The sequence below is a fragment of the Pongo abelii genome, chromosome 10 (genome assembly GCF_028885655.2).
Source record: "Pongo abelii isolate AG06213 chromosome 10, NHGRI_mPonAbe1-v2.0_pri, whole genome shotgun sequence".
NCBI classification, from domain to species: domain Eukaryota; kingdom Metazoa; phylum Chordata; class Mammalia; order Primates; family Hominidae; genus Pongo; species Pongo abelii.
This window is the reverse complement of record NC_071995.2, coordinates 12,716,545-12,741,214: the sequence shown is the minus strand read 5'-3', so window position 1 is coordinate 12,741,214 and position 24,670 is coordinate 12,716,545. Positions and strand designations below refer to the sequence as shown.

General features: G+C 47.2%; 1 protein-coding gene across 7 annotated transcripts in view; it reads right to left on the bottom strand.

Annotated features, from left to right (window-relative positions):
• Positions 1-24,670, bottom strand: part of BCL2L14 (BCL2 like 14) — a 49,222-nt gene that overhangs the window by 5,897 nt on the left and 18,655 nt on the right. The window contains exons 3-8 of one of the 7 annotated variants that reach the window (XM_054526853.2): positions 22,209-22,406; positions 21,694-21,887; positions 20,869-21,132; positions 13,718-14,157; positions 6,102-6,272; positions 2,660-2,730 (exon numbers count right to left, since the gene is read on the bottom strand). In XM_054526853.2, the coding sequence (XP_054382828.1) occupies positions 2,660-2,730; positions 6,102-6,272; positions 13,718-14,150 (675 nt within the window). In that variant the 5' untranslated portion in view covers positions 14,151-14,157; positions 20,869-21,132; positions 21,694-21,887; positions 22,209-22,406. The remainder of the gene's footprint in view (positions 1-2,659; positions 2,731-6,101; positions 6,273-13,717; positions 14,158-20,868; positions 21,133-21,693; positions 21,888-22,208; positions 22,407-24,670) is intronic. The other 6 variants (XM_054526849.2, XM_054526851.2, XM_054526850.2 and 3 more) reach the window with 6 other exon arrangements.

Below are 24,670 nucleotides of genomic sequence, written 5' to 3'. Positions count from 1 at the left end.
TCCCCAGCCTTCATTTTCTTAAGAAACTTTTATTATTGTTTTTTAGGGACAAAGTCTTACTATATTGCCCAGGCTGGTCTCAAACTCCTGGCCTCAAGCGATCCTCCCACCTCGGCCTCCCCAGGAGCTGGGATTACAAGTGTGAGCCACTGTGCTTGGCCCTATACTATAGGGTAGTTGAACACTTTATAGTGTTGGACCTAGAAGAGGTGCTCTGGAAATGCAAGTCATTTTTCAGGATGCTACGGGAGCATGGAGGTCAGGGAAGACTCCCTTGCGTGCATATGTTCACTTAAAAAAACTCCAATTCATTGATTTCTTTCCCATTATTCTACCCTATTGATTTTACCTCCCGGCCCTCCCTTGAACCTGGTATCTCTCTGCTTTACCTCCTTTGAGCTACTATGCCTTTAAAACAAAATCAATGCTGCCTCTTCTGCTTTTGAAAAATCAGAGCTCATATCAAAAAGCTATATATCATCTTCGTTTAAAGCATTCTCGCAATGTCTGTTAATATGCTGGTTGTCATGTGAAAACGGAAATTTCTTAGTGAGCAGGGACAAAATGTTTATTTGAAAATCCTCTAGTTCTGTCCTAGAGGAATGATAAGCCAAGCGGGTTTTCAACAAATATTGTTTCTAAAAGGGATATCTGGGGGATGAGTCAGATGCGATTGGGAGATTTTGGCAGACCTGTCTTTTCCCTGAAGCAAGCCCACCCCCGCCGTCCAGGCCTCATCTGGGTTGTGACTCTGCAGCAGGCATGGCCAGCCTCCTCCATAACAGGGAATGGACTCCTCTTCATCAGTTTCCCAATGGAGGAGGCCAGGCTCAAAACCCTAGCAGGCAGCCAAGTTGGGACTGTGCCAGAACAGTAAAAGAATCAAACGCCACAAAGACAGGGCTTCCACTGGCACCTCCTCACCCCTCCCCTGCCTGTCCCTCTCGGGTATACCTGGCTCTTTGGCCACTCCTGGAGGTGTAGGATGGGCCTTTGGGCTGTGTGTGCTCTCGGGACCAGCAGCTCTGCAGATCCCCTGCAGCCACACACATGGCACTCTGCAGTGGGAGCTTGGCACCCGCTCAGCACAAGGTCACACCTACCATGTGTCCCTAGCAGAGCTCCCTACTGGGGAAGCGTGTAAAGGAAATAACAACCAAAGCTTTGCCATAAACAATGTAAAATATCCAAACTCCTTAAGAGAGAGCACCAGGCAAAGTGAGGTTTTTGAAAGTGGTAATTTGTGGGGGTGAAAATTAAACCATCGCTCTTCACAACCTGAGAGGTGGCCTTCGTTCCACCTCCAGCACCCCCACTCCGCCTTTCCCACCTCGCTGACCGATGACCATAAGTCCTGCTTAGGGAAGCTGGGAAGGAGGTTGCCGTGAGAGCCACAGAAACTCCGAGTTGTAAAGAGCCCTTGAGGCTGTCTAAAGGACCCCTCGGAGTTCTGTGCTGAACTGCTAACTGGTACTGGCACCTACTTGCAATTCTCCCCGTGACAGGAAGATCGTTCCCTCACAAGGCACCCGTTGACTCTCATGGGCAGCCTGTAGTGCCTATTCTCCAGGAATGGAGGTTCATTCTTACCATAAAGAGAAATCAATCACCCCATACTAGGCATAATTTGTGTATCCATGACACTAGCTCTGGAGAAATGCAGGGGTGCCCTTAAATCATGCATCCTGTTCCATCTCTTGCTTCCTTGCACCCCTCTCCACCCTCTACTTGTGGCCCCAAAGCTCACAACCCCGTTCTCTTTTCTTTAACCTAATATCCCTGGTTTTCTCGCTGTTTCTCATTCTGTCCCGTCTCCCAGGTGCTTCGCCCTCTGGGTCACCAGCCTCTGGGCACACTTTTGACAAAGCTATAGACATGAGCTGTTTGTCTTCCTGCAGAACCTCCCATCCCCACCCCCAGGGTCTGACTCCCTCCCCACAGATTCTGGCAAAACAAGGGTCTATGTCTGCAAGCCAGACCCTGATTGACAGATTCTAGAGACTACTCAGTCATCTGTGGGTTATGGACCCAGGAGGCATAGAGAAGCCCTTCTGACTCTGTTGAAGGTTTGCTCACCAACTCTTTACCTGAAGGCAATTCTCACCCATTCCTGATTGGAAGGATGGGTCTCAACTTCCAAATGGCAGGAAATCCATACATTCTCCCAGTAACACTAGCACGCCTCCCTGGCTGAACTGCTAAGAGAGCCCTTAAACAGACAACAGTCCAGCAACTACAGGGGAGAAAGATTCCAGAAAGTATTCCAGCTTTGGAGCAAGTGTGGGACACAGATATCCAGGCTGCAAAGCAAATGCGAGTCTAAACTTCAATGAGAATCAGTTACATAGGGAATGAGATTAATAATTCCATCCAGCAAATTTTAATTTACTGGTGTCTTTTCTTGCAATAACAAGTTCCTTTTTTAGTTTCCAAAAATTCCAAGGAGGCTCCAGAAGGTTTACTTATGTTTTCCAAAGTGACTCATTTTTGAGATTCTACCAGCATGAAGAATTTTGACTCCAAGGGAAATAAAATTTAGGACTAAGTAGAAACCGGGACTTAGAAAGGGAATAAGGTTGCAACATGGAATACAATTCCATTCTCGTGTACTAGTGCACGGGCACAGAAATCAATCGCATCAGCTCAAGGTGTTCCATACCTCTCTTTCCAACTGATCTCCTGAATATTTCAGCAGCTCAACAATTTTGGCTAGTATTTGTTCTTCTTCATCTGTCGGGGAAAATTCCAGTTATTTCTTTTAAGAGAAGCAAAACATAATCTTACATTTTTCCAGGGACAATGAATGCTTGTGGCTTGGTAAGGGCTGGAGGAAGAGGCATGCTAATTCTTTTTTTAAAATTATTTTTATTTTTTAGACAGAATTTTGCTCTTGTTGCCCAAGCTGGAGTGCAATGGTGTGATCTTGCCTCACTGCAACCTCCCCCTCCCAGGTTCAAGCGATTCTCATGCCTCAGTCTCCCAAGTAGCTGGGATTACAGGCGTGTGCCACCACGCCTAGCTAATTTTTTTGTATTTTTAGTAGAAACCGGGTTTCACCATGTTAGCCAGGCTGGTCTCAAACTCCTGACCTCAGGTGGTCCGCCCACTTTGGCCTCCCAAAGTGCTGGAATTACAGGCATGAGCCACCGTGCCTGGCAAGAAGCATGTTAATTCTTATCAAGTAAATCTTTCCTTGCCTCTTCTGCCCAGACACAAACCATACTAGGGATTTCTCCTACAGCCCCTTCCTTTCCTTCTTTCCCCTTCTTCCTTTGCTCAGTCCCCCAGCTCTCACTGTGAAATTCATCGCTGTAGTTACCTTAAGCTTGTTGTTGAAGACATCGGTTTCACAGCACAGGATTCTGTCTATGAAGATATTTAGGAGGAATATTCTTCTGGTTTTTGGATTTTTCCTCAGCAGATGGTGCTTTTATCTTATGGACACCATAAATCTCATATTTGATTATATTTCACTCTTTGGGTTAGTTGCTAGAAAGTATAGAGCCAAATTTGTGGCCCATATCTAAGAGAGTGGACAGTCTTGCTGGCCTACATTTTGGAAATTAACCTAATTCCCAAATCCGTCTTATTTTCCTGTTTTTGTTTTCTTTTTACAAAGATATCTTTCAAATTGATGGATTTTATCTGACTAAAAATTATTCTTTTATGCTGGGTCTTGACAATAAAGTGGGATATAAATAAAATTAATAAATTCCCCTATGGCCAAGGCTAAAAGGGCAGATGGATAGGAACGTGGCCACAGTTGGTGTATGGTGTGTGTTGGGGGACAGGGGTAGTGGAGTATGTGAGTCTTGCTCTGTCACCCAGGCTGGAGTGCAGTGGCACGATCTTGGCTCACTGCAACCTCCACCTCCTGGGTTCAAGCGATTCTCCTGCCTCAGTCTCCCAAGTAGCTGGGACTACAGGTGTGTGCCACTACACCCAGCTAATTTTTTGTATTTTTAGTAGAGGTGGGGTTTTGCTACGTTGGCCAGGCTGATCTTGAACTTCTGGCCTCAAGAGATCCATCTGCCTCAGCCTCTTAAAGTGCTGGGATTACAGATGTAAGCCACCGTGCCCAGGCTTGGCAAAATAAACCTTTTTTTTCTTCTACTTTTTTTTTTTTTTAATATCGAGACAGAGTTTCACTCTTGTCACCCAGGCTGGAGTGCAATGGCGTAATCTTGGCTCACTGCAACCTCAGCTTCCCCAGTTGAAGCAATTCTCCTGCCTCAGCTTCCCCAATAGTTGGGTTTACAGGCACCTGCCACTACGCCTGGCTAATTTTTTTGTATTTTTAGTAGAGACGGGGTTTCACCATGTTGGCCAGGCTGGTCTTGAACTCCTGACCTCAGGCGATCCACCTGCCTTGGCCTCCCAAAGTGCTGGGATTACAGGCGCGAGCCACCGTGCCCAGCCAAAATAAAAGTTCTAAATTGAGTCAGATCTGTCTCAGATATATTGGGTTAACACTCTCTTAGGGAAAGTTGCTGGCACAGCAGCCTGTATTTCTCCTGTGCACAGAGGATGAGGTCATCTTAGCTTTAGCTTGGTTTAGGGGTGGCATTCCATCTCCCAAGCCCACGTGGGATAGCAATAAAATGTCCACACTGTTTTTTAGCAGACTCAGAGGCCTCCTCCTCTCCTCCAGCTCCTCACACGGTCCCCTGAGCCTCTGTGGCAGCTGTGGCCCCTTTAGTGTGGCTATTGCTCTGCATCAGGGGTTGGGAGACACGGATACCTTTGGAGGGAGAACCTTCACCTTGTTCTTAAGGGAGGTGCAAACCCAAGATCCACCTTGGCCTCACTGTTAGAGGAGTTAAAAAGAGATTATTTAGGCAGATAGTGAGGGTAAGGAAGTTCCTGGGAAGGTTTTCCTTTTAATGAAAAGCAGCCCCCAAATCATTTTATTTTCTAACAAAGAGTAGCCTGTAAAATTGAGCTGCAGACATAGACAAGCAAGCTAAAAGCTTGCACAGTGAACGTTGGCAGCTGTGCCAATAGGAAAAGGCCACCTGGGACTAGGCATAGCCAACATGACGGCCGCATTTTCCCTGTGCCATAGGGAGCCGACAACATGGCGCCGGCCAAGTGGCAAGCCCACTTGCATAATAAGATTAGGGTGGGGTGGCCAGCTTCCGCCATGCTATGTAAACGTCACACCTGGTTCCACTGATTTTTGGATCCTATGTAAATCAGACAACACCTCCTCAAACCTGTCTATAAAATCCGGTGCACTCTGTCGCAGGCCAGAAGTCACATTTGGGTTCCCCTCTCTGTCGCAGGAGAGAGAGCTGTTCTCCTTTCTCTTTGTTTTACCTATTAAACCTCTGCCGCTAAACCCACTTCTTGTGTGTGTCTGTGTCCTCGATTCCCTTGGCATGAGACAACGAACCTCAGGTATTTATCCCAGACAATGAGGCTGCTTCATCACAACCTCCACTGTAGTTTGTGGAGGGAGCCAGGAGCAAGAGCTGTGGTGGGGGAATGCCGGGCAGAGCTTCTCTTCCAGTGGTACTTGGCTTTGCTCCCCTTGACTCTCCCCTCAGTGCCTCGAGTTACCACCAGCCTGATGGGATCTACAGTCTCAGCTATTGCTATGGTTTGGGTGACAACTGACCCAGCCTTGTCACTACTTCTCAGTTCTGCTCCATGTCTTGCACCATAGCTGGTGCCTGACAACCCCCTGCTTTTTCACAAAGCCCTAAAGCAGTGTTATAATACAAATCCCTGGCTTGATGCTCCAACTGTACCTGGTGCAAATTGGCCCAGGGTCACTGGTAACATGATCAGATCTAACGTTGCATTTCCCGCCACAGACAAGGCTGAATGCGGGCTTTGTGTTTCCTCCTCTCCCTCTGTAGGGGGCTTTCCTTTCTTACTTAGCAGAGAGCTGGGAATGTTGGTTCAACCTGCTGGGGCAGCCCCCTTGCCTTGGGCTGGTGTCTCAAGCTGGAGCTCATTGCCCACAGCCTGTGGCCATCAAGCCCTCAGTCCAGGCAGCAGAGACTGTCAAGTTGCCGAGCCCTGGGATGGATAAATACACAAATGCTCCCGCGCCCCTGCCTGGCAAACACTCCACCCAGGGAAGGAAAGCTTACCTTTCTTAGAACTTGAAGCTACAGGCCGGTGGCCTTGGCGCTGGGGGAGACCCTGAAATACAAAAATCTCTTTGGACTTGAAGCCTCCTGCCTGGGTCGCTTGTGGTGGTGGCCAGGAATAAACAATTTCAGCTACTCGGTTGGCAATGGAAATGACTTTGGGGTCCACAGCTGAAACAAGACAAAATGGTGCTGAGAGGCCCTTCCCAGAACTTCATCTGGCTCATTGGTATGCAAAGTCACCCGGAATGAAAAGACCAGCCCAGAATAGAAGGAAACTGCCTGGGAGTATGTGTGCTGGGGGAGGGTCATTCTTCAGAAAGGACTGAAAGTTGCCTGGCAGAGGCTGGGATGTGGGAGGGGTGCACACAGGAATGATTGTCACCTTGAAGCAACTGGCCTTCTGCATACTCTTTTTGAAGTCTTGCAAAATTAGGGTCTCCTTTCCCCTTTGCAAGGGAAGAGACACAAAAAGGAGTGCTTAGCTCTTTACTTGAAGGAATACTCATTATGCTTTTATTTTTATTCTTTTTTCTTGACATGCTTTATACCTCTAAGAGCCAGCCCCTACGTGCATAGGAGGACATTCGATAGTTTGACAAGCATTTCGGGGTTGGTCACTGAGGAAAGAAATATCCCTGCTCTCAGGGCAATGAGATTCATCATCCAAGTCCATTATCAAGTGAACACCTAACTCCCGTCGCTGGTACAGTTCTGCCTTTTCTCTCCCCTCCATGTCTACTGGAAAACATTCAATGAATGCTTATAGGTAAACAAGGATGCAGTCAGCACAACTTATGGCCTTCAAGAATTTACAACCCGAGAAAAGAGTTATGTCATGTATTTGCACACAGAATTGTAGAATAAAGCACTTTGAGATAGAACGGTGAAATGGCATTGACCCACTGAATGTTGTAGCCTATAAAAGACCAGTCGCTTTTGCCCCTAGTGGGGAAAAGGGGAGGTGGGGTGGGCAGATGGCATGGCTGAGTTGCTGGGTGGTAAAATGTTCACTGTTGATTTGTCACTAAGTTCTAACCTTTTATTTGTTTATTTACTTTTTTCCAGACAGAGTCTCACTCTGTCACCCAGGCTGGAGTGCAGTGGTGTGATCACAGCTCACTGCAGCTTGGACCTCTCAGGCTCAAGCGATTGTCCCACCTCAGCCTCCTGAGTAGCTGGGATGACAGGTGTGCATCACCACGCCTGGCTACTTTATTAAAATTCTTTTTCTAGAGATAAGGTCTCCCTATGTTGCCCAGGTTGGTCTTGAACTCCTAAGTGCAAGCAATCCTCCCACATCAGCCTCCCAAAGTGCTAGGATTACAAGGATGAGCCACCACCACACCCAACCTAAATCCTAAACTTTTAAAAGCTTGTACAAGCTGTCTTGGATGCCGTGTGGAGCAGCTGGGTTTTACCATGTAACATTTGAAGACTAACATTAGGTAATTCACAGGACTTGAAGACAGTAATGGAGTGGCGTTTTGGACAGAAGGTTGGTGTGCTCAAACTCCTAGGGCACTCCTGGGCTTTGTACAGCACCGTAGGTAAGAGAGGCAAGTAGGGGGCCTGGGAGGGACTGAGCCACAAGAGAAACAGGTTTTGACATCATGCGGAGCTGCCAAGGTGGCTCCTGATCCCTCTCCCTGGATTCCTCCACAGCTGAAGGCTTCAGTGTCCTCCCTTCAGCCCTCCAGCCATTCACGGAAATGCCACAGAAGATACTGCTCTGTCCATGAAGCCATCCTCTGGTGGACATCTGACTCATAAAGCCATCTTTTTCATCGTTAGTCCACAGGGTTCAAAAACCGATAAGAAGCGAATGACGGAGAGAAGAAAGATCAAGAAGGATCGATGTCTTTCCTCCTCATTTTTAAGAACCAAGCGAAACAGACTTTCGACTTTGTAATCCCCTTATTGCAGCCCAGCCAGCCTCCGCTGGAACTCTGGCCACCCATGGCCCCTGGCAAAGAAAGAAATGGCAAGAGGCTGGCTCCCAAAGCCAAGGGAAACTTCCTTGGCCGTGTCCTCAGGAGATGAGAAAGGAAAGCAGGCCTCTGCTGCCTTTACAACCTTGTGCGGCTCATCTGGGGTGATCAGCATGCGGTTCTACCACCAGAAAGCACCCTGTGCCCATCTTGCACATTAACAAGGTCCATGAAGGGTCCCAAAGGCTCTGTCCCCTCCTCCCCTCATAAGGCAGGGCAGCCACAAGATCACCAACAGGTAGAAAATTACCCAATCTGGCTAACTGTGTACAGGGTATTGACTTTTTTTTTTTTTTTTTTTTTTGAGACGGAGTCTCTCTCTGTTGCCCAGGCTGGAGTGCAATGGCGTGATCTTGGCTCACTGCAAACTCCACCTTCTGGGTTCAAGCCATTCTCCCTGCCTCAGCCTCCTGAGTAGCTGGGATTACAGGCGCCTGCCACCACGCCCAGCTAATTTTTGTATTTTTTCAGTAGAGACAGGGTTTTGCCATGTTGGCCAGGTTGGTCTTCAACTCTTGACTTTAGGTGATCCTCCCACCTCAGCCTCCCAAAGTGCTGGGGTTAAAGCAGGGTATTGATTTCTATGGGTTTGTGCACATGGAGTGAGACATGTCCAGGAGAAACTATAAGCAAACATGTTCCCACAGATGCACTAGCTCTAGTTAAAATTCCCATCTTGGATATTTTAATTTTAAAACATGAAAAAGAAAAGATTATATCCTTGTCAGACTTGGTCCTGTCTGATAGGCGAGGGAACACTGGATGGGGTGGGGAGAAGACAGAAAGGCTGTCTGTTCCTTGGAGTCTGTTTTGGGGGTCATTGTGGGGCCAGGAAGAGCAGGCCAATGGGGTCAGAAGGTCCCATTTCGCCTGTGGTCTGAGGCATTTGTTTTAAAGAGAAAGGGCAGGGGGTTGGGGTGTGACTTCCTTATGGACTGCTCTTTCCCACTCAGTATCCACTTTCTTCTTCTTCCTTAGTAACAGACCTCTAAAATGTGAGGGGGCAGCAATGAACCCAGCTGAACAAACTATATTCCCTGGGCTCCCTTGCAGTAGGGAAGGGCCAATGAGATGTCAGAAGCTGGGAGCAGTTTCAAGAAAGCTCTCGAAAAGGGAGCTGAGGCTGGGTGCAGTGGCTCACGCCCATAATCTCAGCATTTTGGGAGGCCAAGGCAAGGCCATCATTTCAGGCTAGGAGTTCGAGACCAGCCTGGGTAACACAGACCCCATCTTTACAAAAGATTAAAAAATAATAATAATAAAACAAAAGGGAGCTGAATTACCTGGAAAGAAGGCACCCTTTGCCCTTCCTCTGCTTCCTTTTTATTCCTGCCTGAGATGTAGACATGATGGGTGAAGCCCCAACAGCCACCTTTAGAATATAAAGGTGACTTTGAGGTGGAAGCCACGAGCTGAGGGATGGCAGAATTCCCAGGAATTCTTTTTTTCACCCCATCATCCAAGCTGGAGTGCAATGGTGTGATCTCAGCTCAGTGCAGCCTCTGTCTCCCAGGCTCAAGTGATTCTCCTCCTTCAGCCTCTTGAGTAGCTGAGACTGCAGGCGCGCACCATTGCGCCTGGCTAATTTTTGCATTTTTTTTTTTATAGAGACGGGGTTTTGTCATGTTGCTCAGGCTGGTCTCAAACTCTTTGGCTCAAGCGACCTGCCCACCTCAGCCTCCCAGAGTGCTGGGATTACAGGCATGAGCCACCCTGCCTGGCCATTCCCAGGAATTCTTAATAACTTTGTGGAGCTGTCATATCATGCCTGAGCTGCCAAACTTTTGTCCTCTTTTAAGGGAGAGAAAAGCAAACCTGTATATTATTTAAGCCATGGGTATTTGGGTGTTCCACTGTATATCGCTGAACCTCACCTTAACTATAACATTCCACGTGAGCAAATCATAGCTATGGAGAAACAAAAGATTCACAAGTGAAAGAGCCTGGGTTGGTAGTCTTTAAAACTAGTGCTAATGTCCATTTCTCTACATCCTGAGGCTTCTTCCTAAAAGAATTTGGTCTTGGGACATAATCTCACAGTTCCCATGTAAACTCAGTACTGAGGCCTGGCAGTGGCTGTACAAGGCTACACAGTGACCTTCAGTTAAAATAACCCAGGTGAGGCTGGGCGTGGTGGCTCATGCCTGTAATCCGAGCATTTTGGGAGGCCAAGGCGGGCAGATCACGAGGTCAGGAGATCGAGACCATCCTGCCTAACATGGTGAAACCCCGTCTCTACTAAAAATACAAAAAATTAGCCGGGTGTAGTGGCGGGCGCCTGTAGTCCGAGCTACTTGGGAGGCTGAGGCAGGAGAATGGCGTGAACCCGGGAGGTGGAGCTTGTAGTGAGCTGAGATTGTGCCACTGCACTCCAGCCTGGGCGACAGAGTGAGACTCCATCTCAAAAACAACAAACAAACAAACAAAAAAGAACCCAGGAGAAACCAAATTTGTAAGGCCTGATTTGTATGTGGCAAAATAGAAATAGAATGTGAGGCTCTCTTGGATCACGCCCAATGTAAAACCAACACAAGTAACACAAGTAAAAAACACACAATTAACTGACTAAATGCAAACGTGAGGAGAAAGGTGAGAAGGGACGATAAGCTGTACATATGTGTTTAAAGCCTTCTTAGGAGGTAATCATTTTTCATTTTTTATGGAGAATATTATTCAGCCATAGGTACTATTCAGCTATTCAGCACATTAACACATCACCTAAGTGTTTTTGAATTTAATCTTTAATTCTCAATCTCACATACAAGTTTTCTTTCCCTACCGAAAAAAGAAATAAAAGCTTCTCTTGAAATTTTAGAAAATAAAAAATTGTCAAATGACACTCCAGTAAATATTGAAATACAGAATGCAATTTATCTCAGGAAAAACAAGAAGACTAAGGTCTGTAAAAGCTTTCTCTGTCTGCTGGCAAAGTCCGCAGTACAGGCCAAGCAGAAAAGCCTATTTAGGTGCCTCCAAACTGTTCTTTGCCCCAGAGCCCAGATGCCACCCCCGGCAGAAGGAGCCGTGGCTGGGTGAGGGCGGCTGAGGGGTGGGGAGGCAGGTGTGGAGGGGAGGACCACAGGGGGCCGCTCCCTCTTGCTCTAGACCTGCCTTAGCTGGGCAGAGTTCAGAGAGCAGATGCCCTGCTGTAAAAATTAAACAAGTCTAGGGAGAGGCCTGGACTTCTGGTGAGTCCAGGCTCTGCTACTTCCTGGATGTTTCCTGGGTAAGCCCTTTTTGTGGGACTCCCATTTCCTCATCCTGTCTGTGCCATGAGGTTCACTCAGATGATCCTGACCATAACTCCCACTGTTCTAAACATCTGAAACTCTAATGGGAAATGGGAGTTTCCTTGATCATAGTGAATGATCTAAAGCTGTCTATGAGTGGGCTGATTCTCCAAGCAAGCCAGGACTGTCACATTTAAAAACTGAAACATTACTGCCACCTCTTGACTAATTATTGACAAGTTACCCAGGCCCATGAAACCCAGCAGGAGGGGGTCTTTCTTTTAAAATCTGGCTTTGCGGCTGAGTGCAGTGGCTCACACTTGTAATCCCAGCACTTCGGGAGCCCAAGGCGGGCAGATCACGAGGTCAGGAGTTCAAGACGAGCCTGACCAACATGGTGAGACCCCGTCTCTACTAAAAATACAAAAATTAGCCAGGCGTGGTGGTGCGCGCCTGTAATCCCAGCTACTCAGGAGGCTGAGGCAGGAGAATTGCTTGAACCTGGGAGGCGGAGCTTGCAGTGAGCCAAGATTGCACCATAGCACTCCAGCCTGGGCAACAGAGCAAGACTCCATCTAAAACATCTAAAAAAAAAAAAAAAAAATCTGGGCTTTGGGCACTGGGCTTTGTTGAAGGGGAAGAAGATGCTTATGCCAAGGTGTGTGCGTGAAGGGCAACTGTCTTTTTTGGAGACAGAATCTCATTATGTCACCCAGAGCTGGGGTGCAGTGATGTGATCTTGGTTCACTGCAGCCTTGACCTCCTGAGCTCAAGTGATCCTCCCACCTCAGCCTCCATAGTAGCTGGGACAACAGGCGTGCGCCACCATGCCTTGCTAATTTTTTTATTTTAATTTTTTATGGAGACAAGGTCTTGCTGTGATGCCAGGCTGATCTCAAACTCTTGGTGTCAAGTGATCCTCCTGCCTTGGTTTCCCACAGTGCTGAGAGTATAGACATGATGGGCTCTCACTCTGTCACCAAGGCTGGAGTGCAGTGGCACCATCTTGGCTCACTGCAACCTCTACTTCCCAGGCCCAAGCCATCCTCCCACCTCAGCCTTCCGAGTAGCCAGGACCACAGGCATGCACCACCACGTCTGACTAATTTTTTTGTATTTTTTGGTAGAGACAGGGTTTTGCCATGTTGCTAAGGCTGGTCTTGAACTCCTGAGCTCAAGTGATCCACCCACCTTGGCCTCCAAAAGTACTGGGATTACAGGTATGAGCCTCAGTGCCTGGTGAAAATGTTTCACTCAATACAATTAATTTTGTCCAACTGAGGGAATATTTTGTCAAAATGCTTCTCAGTTGTTTTTGTAGGATGGTTTGTACTTTGTCAAGAGTCCTTTTACTCTTGCTCTCTGATCTTCCCATCAACCATACGAGGTGGAGAGAGTGGGGTACCCAATGTACAGATGGAAACACAGAGGCCCTGAGCGAATGAGTTGTCTTAGGAAGAGCAGCAGCCCAGGCAGCCCAAGCAAGTCCCTGGTTAGGGCTCCTTTTTTTTGTTTGAGACGGAGTCTTACCCTGTAGCCCAGGCTGGAGTGCAGTGATGTGATCTCGGTTCACTGCAACCTCCGCCTCCCAGGTTCAAGAGATTCTCTTGCCCCAGCTTCCTGAGTAGCTGGGAATACAAGCATGCGCCACCATGCCCAGCTAATTTTTTGTATCTTTAGTAGAGACGGGTTTTCACCATGTTGGCCAGGCTAGTCTCGAACTCCTGACCTCGTGATCTGCCCACCTCGACCTTCCAAAGTGTTGGGATTACAGGCGTGAGCCACTGCGCCTGGCCTCCTTCTTTTTTATTGGTGTCTGGTACAGAGGACTAGGAATTTGGGAAACAAGCTTATTTATAGACAGTGGAGAAAGAAAACCAGTCCCAGCACCCTTAACTTCCATCATTTCCTTTTAGTCTTTTTTTTTTTTTTGACAGAGTCTCACTCTGTCGCCCAGGCTGGAGTGCAGTGACGCCATCTCGGCTCACTGCAAGCTCTGTCTCCTGGGTTCACGCCATTCTCCTGCCTCAGCCTCCCGAGTAGCTGGGACTACAGGTGCCCGCCAACACACCCGGCTAATTTTGTGTATTTTTAGTAGAGACGGGGTTTCACCGTGTTAGCCAGGATGGTCTCAATCTCCTGACCTCATGATCCGCCCGCCTTGGCCTCCCAAAGTGCTGGGATTACAGGCGTGAGCCACCGCACCCGGCCAGCAACTCCTTTTAGTCTTGAGAAAAGCAGGGCAATTATGATTGAACACTAATAAGTTGGGAAGCTGAGGCATAATGCATGCCCTCTCTAAAGCCACTTTACAACAAAAGAAGAGATGTACCACTCTGGACACAAAGAAGGGAAAAACCAGGATGCGGGAGAGAAAGAAATCCCAGATGCCTACCTTCATGCTCCAAGCACTGCTCCACATTAGAAAGACACCTGGACCACTGCTGGCTGTGCGAATCTTGGTATTCCAACGTCCTTTGACCCTGAGCAGAGACTTTGGCAGGCGTGCTCTGCGAATCTTCCTTCTCCACTACTCCAAAGAGTGCTTTCCAAGAAGACTTTTTCTTGCCAAGGTTTATGGCCTTCTCGCTGGATTGGGAATTTCTGCAAGGCCATGACACCTGTGTCCATGACTCATTTGCTGAACAATTCCCCAGGCCCCTCTGGGACAAACTTCTTGTTCTCAGCAGCTTTGGCGAGAAGAGAGCAGGGGTGCTCTTGAAGACATGATGACTGGTGTAGTAGGTGAGGATTTTGAATTCTATGGTGTTTAGGTCATCGTCTTCTAGGGGGATTTCTTCCAGGTCACACGCACTGGTGCTACACATGTTGGGCCTGTAACAACAAAGTCCACACTGTGCCCTTCTATTCTATGCAGGGCCATTTACTCTTTGCGGGTTAGGAGAGACAGGGGTGAAAACTCAGTAAACATTTATTGAACATCTATTGTGTTTGTGCTGGAGGGTAGAGAGGGAAAAGCCACAGTCTTACTGGGGTGGGAAGAGAGACATGGCTATAGATAACTCCACATAAAGAAAATGAACTGCCGGGCGCGGTGGCGCACGCCTGTAATCCCGACACTTTGGGAGGCCAAGGCGGGTGGATCATGAGCTCAGGAGTTCAAGACCAGCCTGGCCTATGCAGTGAAACCCCATCTCTACTAAAGATACAAAAATTAGCCGGGCATGGTGGTGCATGCCTGTAGACCCAGCTACTTGGGAGGCTGAGGCAGAAGAATCGCTTGAACCCAGGAGTTGGGGGTTGTAGTGAGCCGAGATTGCGCCACCGCACTCCAGCCTGGCAAGAGAGTGAGACTCCGTCTCAAAAAAAAAAAAAAAAAAAAAAAAGAGAGCGAGAATGAACTAATGAACTAAGTAAGAGGTCTAACAGAGATGCAGGTAGCCAGGTTAGAAGGCAGGGATAGGTGAGCTTCAAAGAAAGAGGCAAGTGAAAGCTTTTGGAAAGCTAGAAGGAGTTAGGTGGGTGGATATTGGGGCTACAACAGGGTGAGCAGAGGGGAAATTATAGGTGAATTCAGAATGTGTTTGAAGAGCGGTGAGAGAACTGGGACAGCATACGTATGCAGCTTGCAAATAGCCAGGGCTTGAAAATAGTGGAGGGAAAATAAGTGAACTAGCACTTGGGTCCAGATTATGGTGTTCTTTGACTATCAGGCTGAAGCCTCACATTTTCTCACATTGATCAGTACATTTCAAAATGAGCTGTGGATTGTGGAGTTAAAGGTCTTGCTGGGGAGGTGGCAAAAGAGGGAGGCCAATTCAGGGAAGAGAAATGCCTGGGACCTGACCCTTGCCTTCTTCGGTTCCTTCTCCCTCTACCCTCTGCTTTAGCTTGTCCGGGCTTCTCTCTCCTCTCTCTCTGTCTTTCTTTTTTCTTGCTATATTTGGTATGCCATGTAAGATTTCGTCTGAAAAAAGCATCCTGTTATTTTATTTTACTTTTTACGAATTTGAAACACACTGATGGAGGCAATGGAGAGCTGTTCAAAGTTTTGAGTAGAGAGTGATGTGATCACAGGCATGTTTTAAAAAGATCAGTACAAGCACTAAAACAACAGGATGCAAGCATTTCGTCTTTATTTCCATACGAATAACAGGATAGATAAAGAACTGATTTTGTTCAATTTCCTTTGCTTAAGCTTACATGAAATAACTCCTTCTCTGGTTTCCTGCTAGGAAAGCAGTTCTTTTTGCTAATAATCTGTTTCCTTCTGCTGTCTGTTAAGGACTACATTTTCCTTTTAGTCTCAGATGCGAGAAAGCTCAGATCTACCGTGTGAAATGTCCCAGGCAGTGAGTGTATCAAGAATTAGCTTGGGCTTCTCAGTCTAACGGTCCCAAATTCAGATTGTGGCCATGCCAATGACTAGTTTTGTGACCTGTGGCAGGTTACTCCACCTCTCCAAACATGAACTTCCTATAGGCAAATTGCAAATAATAATAGTCATCTTGCACGGATATTGTAAGGGTATAAGATACACAAGAGAAGTCCCTGCACAGAACCTGGCTCAAAAGTGGTGGCTATGTTTGTTTCTAGTCCAGCTGTTGTCCTAGGCCCTCAGGCTCTTTTTTTTTTTTTTTTTTGAAACTCAGTTTTTGCTTTGTTGCCCAGGCTGGAGTGCAGATCATAGCTCACCACAGCCTCAACCTCCTTGGCTCGAGGGATTCTCTCATCTCAGCCTCTCAAGTAGCTGGGACCACAGACACATGCCACCACACCTGGCTAATTTTTTTGTTTTGTTTTTTAGAGACAAGTTCTCGCTATGTTGCCCAGTCTCGTGTCAAACTCCTGGGCTCAAGTGATCCACCTGCCTCAGCCTCCCAAAGTGCTGAGATTACAGCCATGAGCCACCATGCCCGGCCTCAGGCTCTGCCTTAATATGGCTCTTAATAATGTTCCCTTCCCTTTCTGGTCCTAATTTAAGACCGTCTTTCGGCATGTAAGCTGGTGTGATGATAAAAAAGCTGCAGTAATATTAAGAGGATTGGCTGGCATGTTCCTCTTTTTCTTTCCACTGTACCCTGTCATACCAGGACCAAATTATAAAGAAATGGGAGAGTAACTGCAGACAGGGTTTGAGGCAATGTGAGGCAGTACAGACAAATTGGCCTGGGTGTCTGAAGGATGGATGGCCAGGGCTGGCTCAGCTTCTAACCTGCAAAATGCTTGGGCAAGTCACTCCACCTTTCTGTTCCTCGGTGTCCACGTTGTTAGATAGAATGAGGATATTCTCTAACTTTTCCCCCTGGTTCTGCTATCGGAAGGAGGTGTAGGAGCTGAAATATCTCCCCTGAGGGCCTGCTGGATGCTGCCTTTTTCCATCACTGTCTCCTCTCCTTTACTTAGAAGAGGCTCACATTGGCTGATAGCGAAGCTGTTTATCTGAGGAACTGCTCCTTGGCCAGGCCCCAGGAAAGCAAGGGTCCCTGGCTAGGTGCCTTCTGATGGAAGTGAGTCTGGGAGGGATGCAGGGGATTATGCCACAACATCAGGTGATGATGGAGGGGACAGAAATGGCCCTCCCAGTGCAGCAAAGGGCAAGTTGCAAAACCCGCCAGACCAACTACACAGACACAATTACACAACTTCCAAGCCCCACAAACCTCCCTCACATAACTGAATGTAAGCAAATGCTTGAGGAGTATGGCATGAAGTGGGGGTCATGACTGCAATCCTTCCTCCTCCTCTGCTATTTCTTCACATTCCTGTCTTATTCCAGGGCTTGGACAATCTTTCTTCCGGCCACTGCTCCAATTTCACATTCACTTACATGCATTTCACTTACATGCAAATCGTTTGCTCTGTAAGGAGTCACGTCAACGTCTCCTCAAAGGTCATGTTCCTTACTGCTTTTCCACTTACCCCTTCCCGCTCCCCAATTCCATCCAATCCCACCCTCCCCCATGCATTTTCCGGGCATCCCACCCTCCCCTCATCCATCCCACAGCACAGCCCTGTCCATTCTGCTTGTATTGGACATCTGGTGACCCTATACTCACCCCAGCTCCACTTCCCTGTTCCCAATGACCAATCTTGGTCTCACTAAAGGTGAGACAACCATTATGTGTCTCCTGATCCAAAAACATTGGATCCAAATCTGATCAAGCCTCTGGATCTAATGATCAGTTTACAGGAAATACAGGGGACAGAGAAATAAACTAATGACCACAAGAAGGCAGCCATCCAAATTCAGTATGTGGTAAATTCTGCAAGACAAATGGCCGGTTTCTTCAACAAATAAATAGCACCAAAAAAAGGTGAAGACAGAGAACTGCTACAGCTTAAAAGGGACATAAGAAACATATCTGGCAGGGCACGATGGCTCACGCCTGTAATCCTAGCACTTTGGGAGGCCAAAGCAGGTTGATCACCAGAGGTCGGGAGTTTGAGACCAGCCTGACCAACACGGAGAAACCCCGTCTCTATTAAAAATACAAAATTAGCCAGGCATGGTGGTGCATGCCTGCAATCCCAGCTACTTGGGAGGCTGAGGCAGGAGAATCACTTGAACCCGGGAGGCAGAGGTTGCGGTGAGCTGAGATCGCGCCATTGCATCCAGCCTGGGCAACAACAGTGAAACTCTGTCTAAAAAAAAAAAAAAAAAAAAAGAAAGAAAGAATAGAAACATATCAGCAGGCAGGGCACAATGGTTCACGCCTGTAATCCCAGCACTTTGGGAGGCAGGAGTTCAAGAGCAGCCTGGCCAACGTGGTGAAACCCCGTATCTAAAAAAATACAAAAATTAGCTGGGCATGATGGCGGGTGCCTGTAATTCCAGCGAGTTGGGAGGCTGGGGCAGGAGAATCACTTGAACCTGGGAGGCAAATGTTGCAGTGAGCGGGGATCGTGCCATTGCACTCCAGCCTGGGTGACAGAGGGAGACTCTGTCTCAAAAATAAATAAATAAATAAAAAGAAAAAAAAGAAACATATATATAAAAAAAGAGACATCAATTAGATGTCATGAGTGGATCTTTATTAAATCATAATTCAAACATACTGTATAAAGATGTAGATATCTTTGAGATGATAGAGAACTAAACATGGTATATGTTTTAGATAATATTAAGGAAGTATTGATCATCTTGGCTGGCACCGTGGCTCACACCTGTAATCCCTCCTAAGGTGGGAGGATCACTTGAGGCCTGGATTTGGAGACCAGTCTAGGCAACAAAGTAAGATCCCATCCCTATTTTTTAAAATTTAAAAATATACTCTAAAACTTTTTTTTAAAAGATAATCTCATTAAATGTGGTAACATTACCATTAAAAAGTACATATCTGGGCTGGGTGTGGTGGCTCACGCCTGTAATCCTAACACTTTGGGAGGCCAAGGTGGGCAGATCACTTGAGGTCAGGAGTTCAAGACCAGCCTGGCCAACATGGTGAAACTTTGTCTCTACTAAAAATACAAAAATTAGCCAGGTGTGGTGGCACATGCCTGTAATCCTAGCTACTTGGGAGGCTGAGGCTGGAGAATCACTTGAACCCAGGAGGTAGAGGTTGCAGTGAGCTGAGATGGTGCCACTGCACTGAGAAACAGAGTCAGACTCCGTCTCAAAAAAAATAATAATAAAAAAGAAAAAATAAGAAGGTACATATCTGCAAGTATATATAGTGTGTATATATATATAAAAACAAAGTAGACATACTGTAAGATATGAAGGCGGGACTTTGGCTGGCTTCCCCAGCACCTAGAGTAGCGCTTGATGCTCTACCGACTGAGCTATCCGGGCTCTCTAGAGTAGTGCTTGATACATGGTAGGTGCTCAAATATCTGATGACTGACTGAATGAATGATTATAGGACTGCCAGACACATTCAGAATACAGGACACATTCGGGTACATTTGAAGTTCAGATAAAGAGCAAATAATTTTTTAGTATATGTCCCAAATATCGTGAGACTAATACATAATAAATATTAGTATATGTCCCAAATAAAATATTATATGCTAAAAAACACTCATATTTGTTGTTCATCTGAAATTCAAACATAACTGGCTGTCTTGCATTTTTGCATGCTAACTCTGGCCACCTTAGGAGTGGAAGCTGTTGCTGAGACACACTGAGACCTGAGGTGCGTGCAAGCAGGCAAAGCGGGCCAGCAAGCGGGGTGAGGTCAGAATTAGGTGCGGCAGACTTGGTGGGGAAAAGGCTGAGTCTAGCAAGAGACCAGACTTGGAATTTCTCAGGAGAGGATTCATGAGGCTTTTGATTCAAGGCTTCCTTTTGGACAGAGTGGCTTAGGGCACTGTAGGCCAGATGTGCACCCTGGTCCTTCAGGAACTGTGTCCTTGGGTAGGAGGATGTGCCCCCTCGTCAAGCCAGTAACACTGTGCTGCTGAAGAAATTTCCATGTACGTTAAAAACAACCCAGACCTTTTTAATGTAACGCGAGGGCTTTAAAATTGTGTGTATGTGCGCGTACGTGCATGTCTGTGTGTGTGTGTGTGTGTGCGGGGAAGTATTGTCACTGGAGAGAGGGCTTCTTTAAGAAACAAGCTTGCTAATGCTATTTCAGCAGCAATATCAGAAATCGGGGGAAACCACTGAGGTCAAGACGGAGTACTTAGTCCTTCCATTTCGTAAAATGTGAGATTTTTGTTGTCTTACAGGCTAGGAAGGCTGTGACTTGGCCCAGTCGACAGGCAAAGCTAAGAATGAGAGAGGATGAGAGAGAGGCAGAAAGAACAGTGCTCAGGAGCTGGCCCCAGAAGGAGGCTACCCTACAGCAGAGGGAGCGGGGGCCACCGCCACGAGAGCCTGGAGAGCAGGGAGCAAAAGAGGACAAATGGAGACAAAAGGGTTAAGAGGGTTTAAATGTATTTAACAAATGTAGATGCCGGACCCAGTGGCTCACGCCTGTAATCCCAGCACTTTGGGAGGCCCAGGGAGCAGGATCGCTTAAGCCCAGGAGTTCAAGACCAGCCTTGGCTCCATCTCTACAAAAAATGAAAAAAATTAGCCAGGCGTGGTGGTGTGCACCTGCAGTCCCAGCCACTTGGCAGGCTGAGTGGGGAGAATCGCTTGAGCCTGGGAGTTGGAGGCTGCAGTGAGCTATGATCGCGCCAGTGAACTCCAGCCTGGGTGGCAGAGGGAGACACTGTCTTAAAAAACAAAAGTAAAGAAAAAAAAACCTACTCACACAAACGCGGAGTTTTTCTTTCTACTAATCCTCGTTATAAATTAGTTGATTGTTCAGTTTATAGCTAAGTCTTACTTTCAAGCAGCAGCGATCGAGTATTACCACAGGTTAGATCCCTTCTGCTTTCAGCGGTTCCTACAGAAATTGTACTCTATACAAGAAGCCCAACTTTGGGGTTTATGGAAAGGTAAACCATAAGTTTTATGCTTATGTTGACAGAAGCCCTGGGTGGGGCCCCTGAATGCTGGTTCAGAACCTGGAGGGGAGATTTACGTTCCCGAGTGAGACCTGTGAGGCTTATTCTAATTCAGGGCTGCAGAGGACACAACCCTGCTTCACTGCCCTATGTTTACCTTCCTGCTCCTTATCTATAACAAACCTGCACTCTCAGAAGCAAGGCTACAGAGGTTCTTTTCTTGGTCTCTTTCCCTCCCCGAGGTGGCTGGGGTCCTCCACGTCTGGCCCCAGCGTGTCCTCTGGGAACACTGGCTGCCTGGCCGGGTGTGCTGAGAGGCGGGCTGGGAAGGCCACACTGCAACGAGCACCTACATTCCAGGTATTGGCAGACGCGCTGTCGCAGGGTTCTCGCTCTGCGGACTCACTTGTTGAGGTGAGATTTCACTTCCCTCCCGGTGGGTGGCAGCTAATGGATAAGCACACAGGGGAAACTGCAGCAAGCACCTCGTGTTTCCACACACACAGGCGGCCACCACCCAGTGCCCCAGTTACGCTGGACACCTGGTTCGCTGTGCCTCTGTCTGTCCCAGCGGTGAGGGGGGTGGAGAATGCCTCTGCCTGTCCCAGCGGAAGAGCTGACTTCATGTGCTCAGGACACACAGTTGAGGCCTGAGTGGATCTCGTGGGCACTGACACTCATCCCCATGGAGCCTCCCACAGCACATCCTAAGCTCAGCTTGGTTCTGTTGTCCGGAGCCTCCCCTTCTGCCCCTCTCCTCTCCCCCTCACTTCAGACCTCTCAGGGTCTTCGTGCCTTCTACCTGGACTGTTCTTTAAAGGTGAAATGAGGAATGAGAGAAAGTGCCTTAACTTCCCACAATAGAAGCTGAATGCTAGACAGAGCCTCAGGTCATATTCACCAAACAGAAGGTCCAAGGCTCTGATTGTGGAAAGAAGGGGACAGGGAGCTCAGGGAGGAGGGAGCTTTCTAGAGGGGAGAGAGGAGAGAGAAGGGTCTTCCATTTACCTGTGCCTTAGACTCAAGGAATTCTCTGGGGGTCTAGACCTCCTGTGGAAGAGTGCCCAAGTTCCCACGAGGTACTCGGGACTCTGATCTCAAACCAGGAATTCCCATGCTGGCTCCAGTCCCTGAATCCTCGTGGTCTCCAGGTTGGGCAGTGGTGTCCCTGGCCACGGAAAGGCTGTCATGTCATCACATACCTCCCCAGATACATAAGCAGAGAGGACTGAGTAACGTCACATACCTCAACCAGTAACGTGTTCTTAACTGAACGTCCCAAACCCTTTGTAGCAAAAGAGAAATGAAAGAGAAACCTAAATAACCTTCCTTCCTCTTTCCTGGAAACCCCTATAAACTAGATTCTCAATGTCATTTTGTGTCCTGAGACTTACATGATAAGAACTTTGTAATAAACCCAGTAAAGAGCTCCCTGAATTAGACTGCCTCATTTGGCAAACAGCTAAAGACTAGGCTGTGTCCTGCAAAGGCTGAGAAGGAAGACTGGTGCCTCCTGGTGTTACCTGGTCTGGAAGCTGTCAGTGATTTCTTCTGCTTCAGGTCAGGTGGCAGTAAGGATATTTCTATACCTGAGTCTCTCTCCACGAAACTTAAGAGGAAACTTTCAACAGGTCTTCTTGGCTTGTCGTTTGGAAAGACTCATGTAGTTTAGAGCTCCAGGCTGTAGCTTCTTCAGGTTTAGGACTCAGGCTGAAAAGAGGCTTAAAGAAGGAGAACCACTTCCTTATTAAGCCCTGCCCCTGGCTTTTTAATTGAAGGAGGGGCTGATCTTTGCCCGTGTAATTAGACTCTAAAAGGAATTCTATATCCATTACCTGGCACTCTTCCTGCCCTTTGGGATAACTAGGTGGGTGTTCTGATACTTCTTTACTATCCTTATCAGTTGTTAGTTAAACAAATGTTTACTGACTGACTAACATGGTACAGGTACTGTAAACATATTTAATCTTTTTTTTTTTTTTTTTTTTTGAGACAGAGTTTCACTCTGTTGCCCAGGCTGGAGTGCAGTGGTGCGATCTTGGCGCACTGCAACCTCCGCCTCCTGGGTTCAAGCGATTCTCACATCTCAGCCTCCTGAGTTTCTGGGATTACAGGCTTGCACCAGCACGCCCGGCTAATTTTTGTATTTTTAGTAGAGACAGGGGTTTCGCCATGTTGGTCTCGAACTCCTGGCCTCAGGTGGTCCGCCCTCCTCGGCCTCCCAAAGTGCTGGGATTACAGGCGTGAGCCACTGCGCCCGGCACACATATTTAATCTTAACAACATTGAGAGGCAGGTGTTACGATTCCCCTTGCACAGATGAGGAAACTGAGGCTCAGAGAGGTGAAGTGTCTTGCTAGGGCTGAGATCCAAATCGTGCTGCTCCTTCTGGCTTTACACTATATCATGTCACCTCTCCTATGTGACTCAAAGATTGTATTCAAGTGGAACTACTGGAAAAGCATTCAAAAAGGAATCTAACCACAGCCATAGTAAAAACCACAAAAACCCACTGAAAGGCCAAATGTCATAATTTTAGAGATGGAATTCCCTATTATATGAAATAGGAAACAGTTACATCTGATTTTATGCTCTATCCAGAGTCTTAAGTGAAATAGATATATATGGCCATGCTTGAGATCATAAACCCTGGACCGCTGGTCAAACTGTGACGATGAAGAAAGTGTGAATAGTGAAAGGGGAATTAATGCTATTTTCATAAAAGTGGGGAAGAATGGGTCATTTAAATATTAGGCAAACAGATCCACAAGAGACAAACAGATGGTAGTTATAGGAAAGTTAGATATTTAGTAACTCGAGGTGAATTTTCACTGGCAAACTAATATTTTTTGCACCAGTAAGGTCAGTGTAGAGGGTATTAAAGAAATACTAAGAATGATTTTTCTCTTTTTATAAAAACTTGCCATCTTTTTTTTTTTTTTTTGAGACAGAGTCTCGCTCTGTCGCTCAGGCTGGAGTGCAGTGGCACGATCTCGGCTCACTGCAAGTTCCGCCTCCTGGGTTCACGCCATTCTCCTGCCTCAGCCTCCCGAGTAGCTGGGACTACAGGCGCCCACCACCATGCCCGGCTAATTTTTTTTTTTTTTTTGTATTTTTAGTAGAGACGGGTTTTCACCATGTTAGCCAGGATGGTCTCGATCTCCTGACCTCGTGATCCACCCGCCTCAGCCTCCCAAAGTGCTGGGATTACAGGCATGAGCTACCGTGCCTGGCCAAAAACTTGCCATCCTTTTTTTTGGGGGGATGATGAGATATATTCACTGGAAACAATTCAAGAATAAACAGGGCCTGGCTCAGTGTCTCAAGCCTGTAAGCCCAGCATTTTGGGATGCTGAGGTGAGAGGATCACTTGGAAGCCAGGAGGATCACTTGAAGACTAGCCTGGGCAACATAGTGATGAGACAAGAGTTCTTCAGGACTGGTTTGCAAGGTACAGGTCACAAAGACCCTACTGATAAAATGACATGTAGTAAAGCAGCAGCCCAAATCTATCAAAACCAAGATGCGATGAAAGCAACCTGCGGTCATCCTCACTGGTCATTTTACGCCAATGATAATGCACTGGTGTGCTAAAAGACACTCACTCCTACCAGCCCCACGTCAGTTTACAAATGTTATGGCAATATCTGGAAGTTTCCCTATATAGTCTGAAATGGGAAAACCCTCAGTTCTGGGAACTCCCCACCTTTTTCCCAGAAAACTCACGAGTAATTCACTTTTTGTTTAGCATATGATCAAGAAATACCCGTATACTCAAACAGCCCATGCCACTGCTCTGCCTATGGAGTAGCCCCGCTTTTATTCCTTAACTTGCTTAATAAACTTGCTTTCATTTTACTTTGTTGGCCCACTCTTGAATTCCTTCCTGTGGGAAGCCAGGAACCCATGTGGCCTCCCAGACTGAACCCCAATTTTGGGATTCATGCTGTGATAGTGAGACCCCATCTCTTAATTTTTTTTTTTT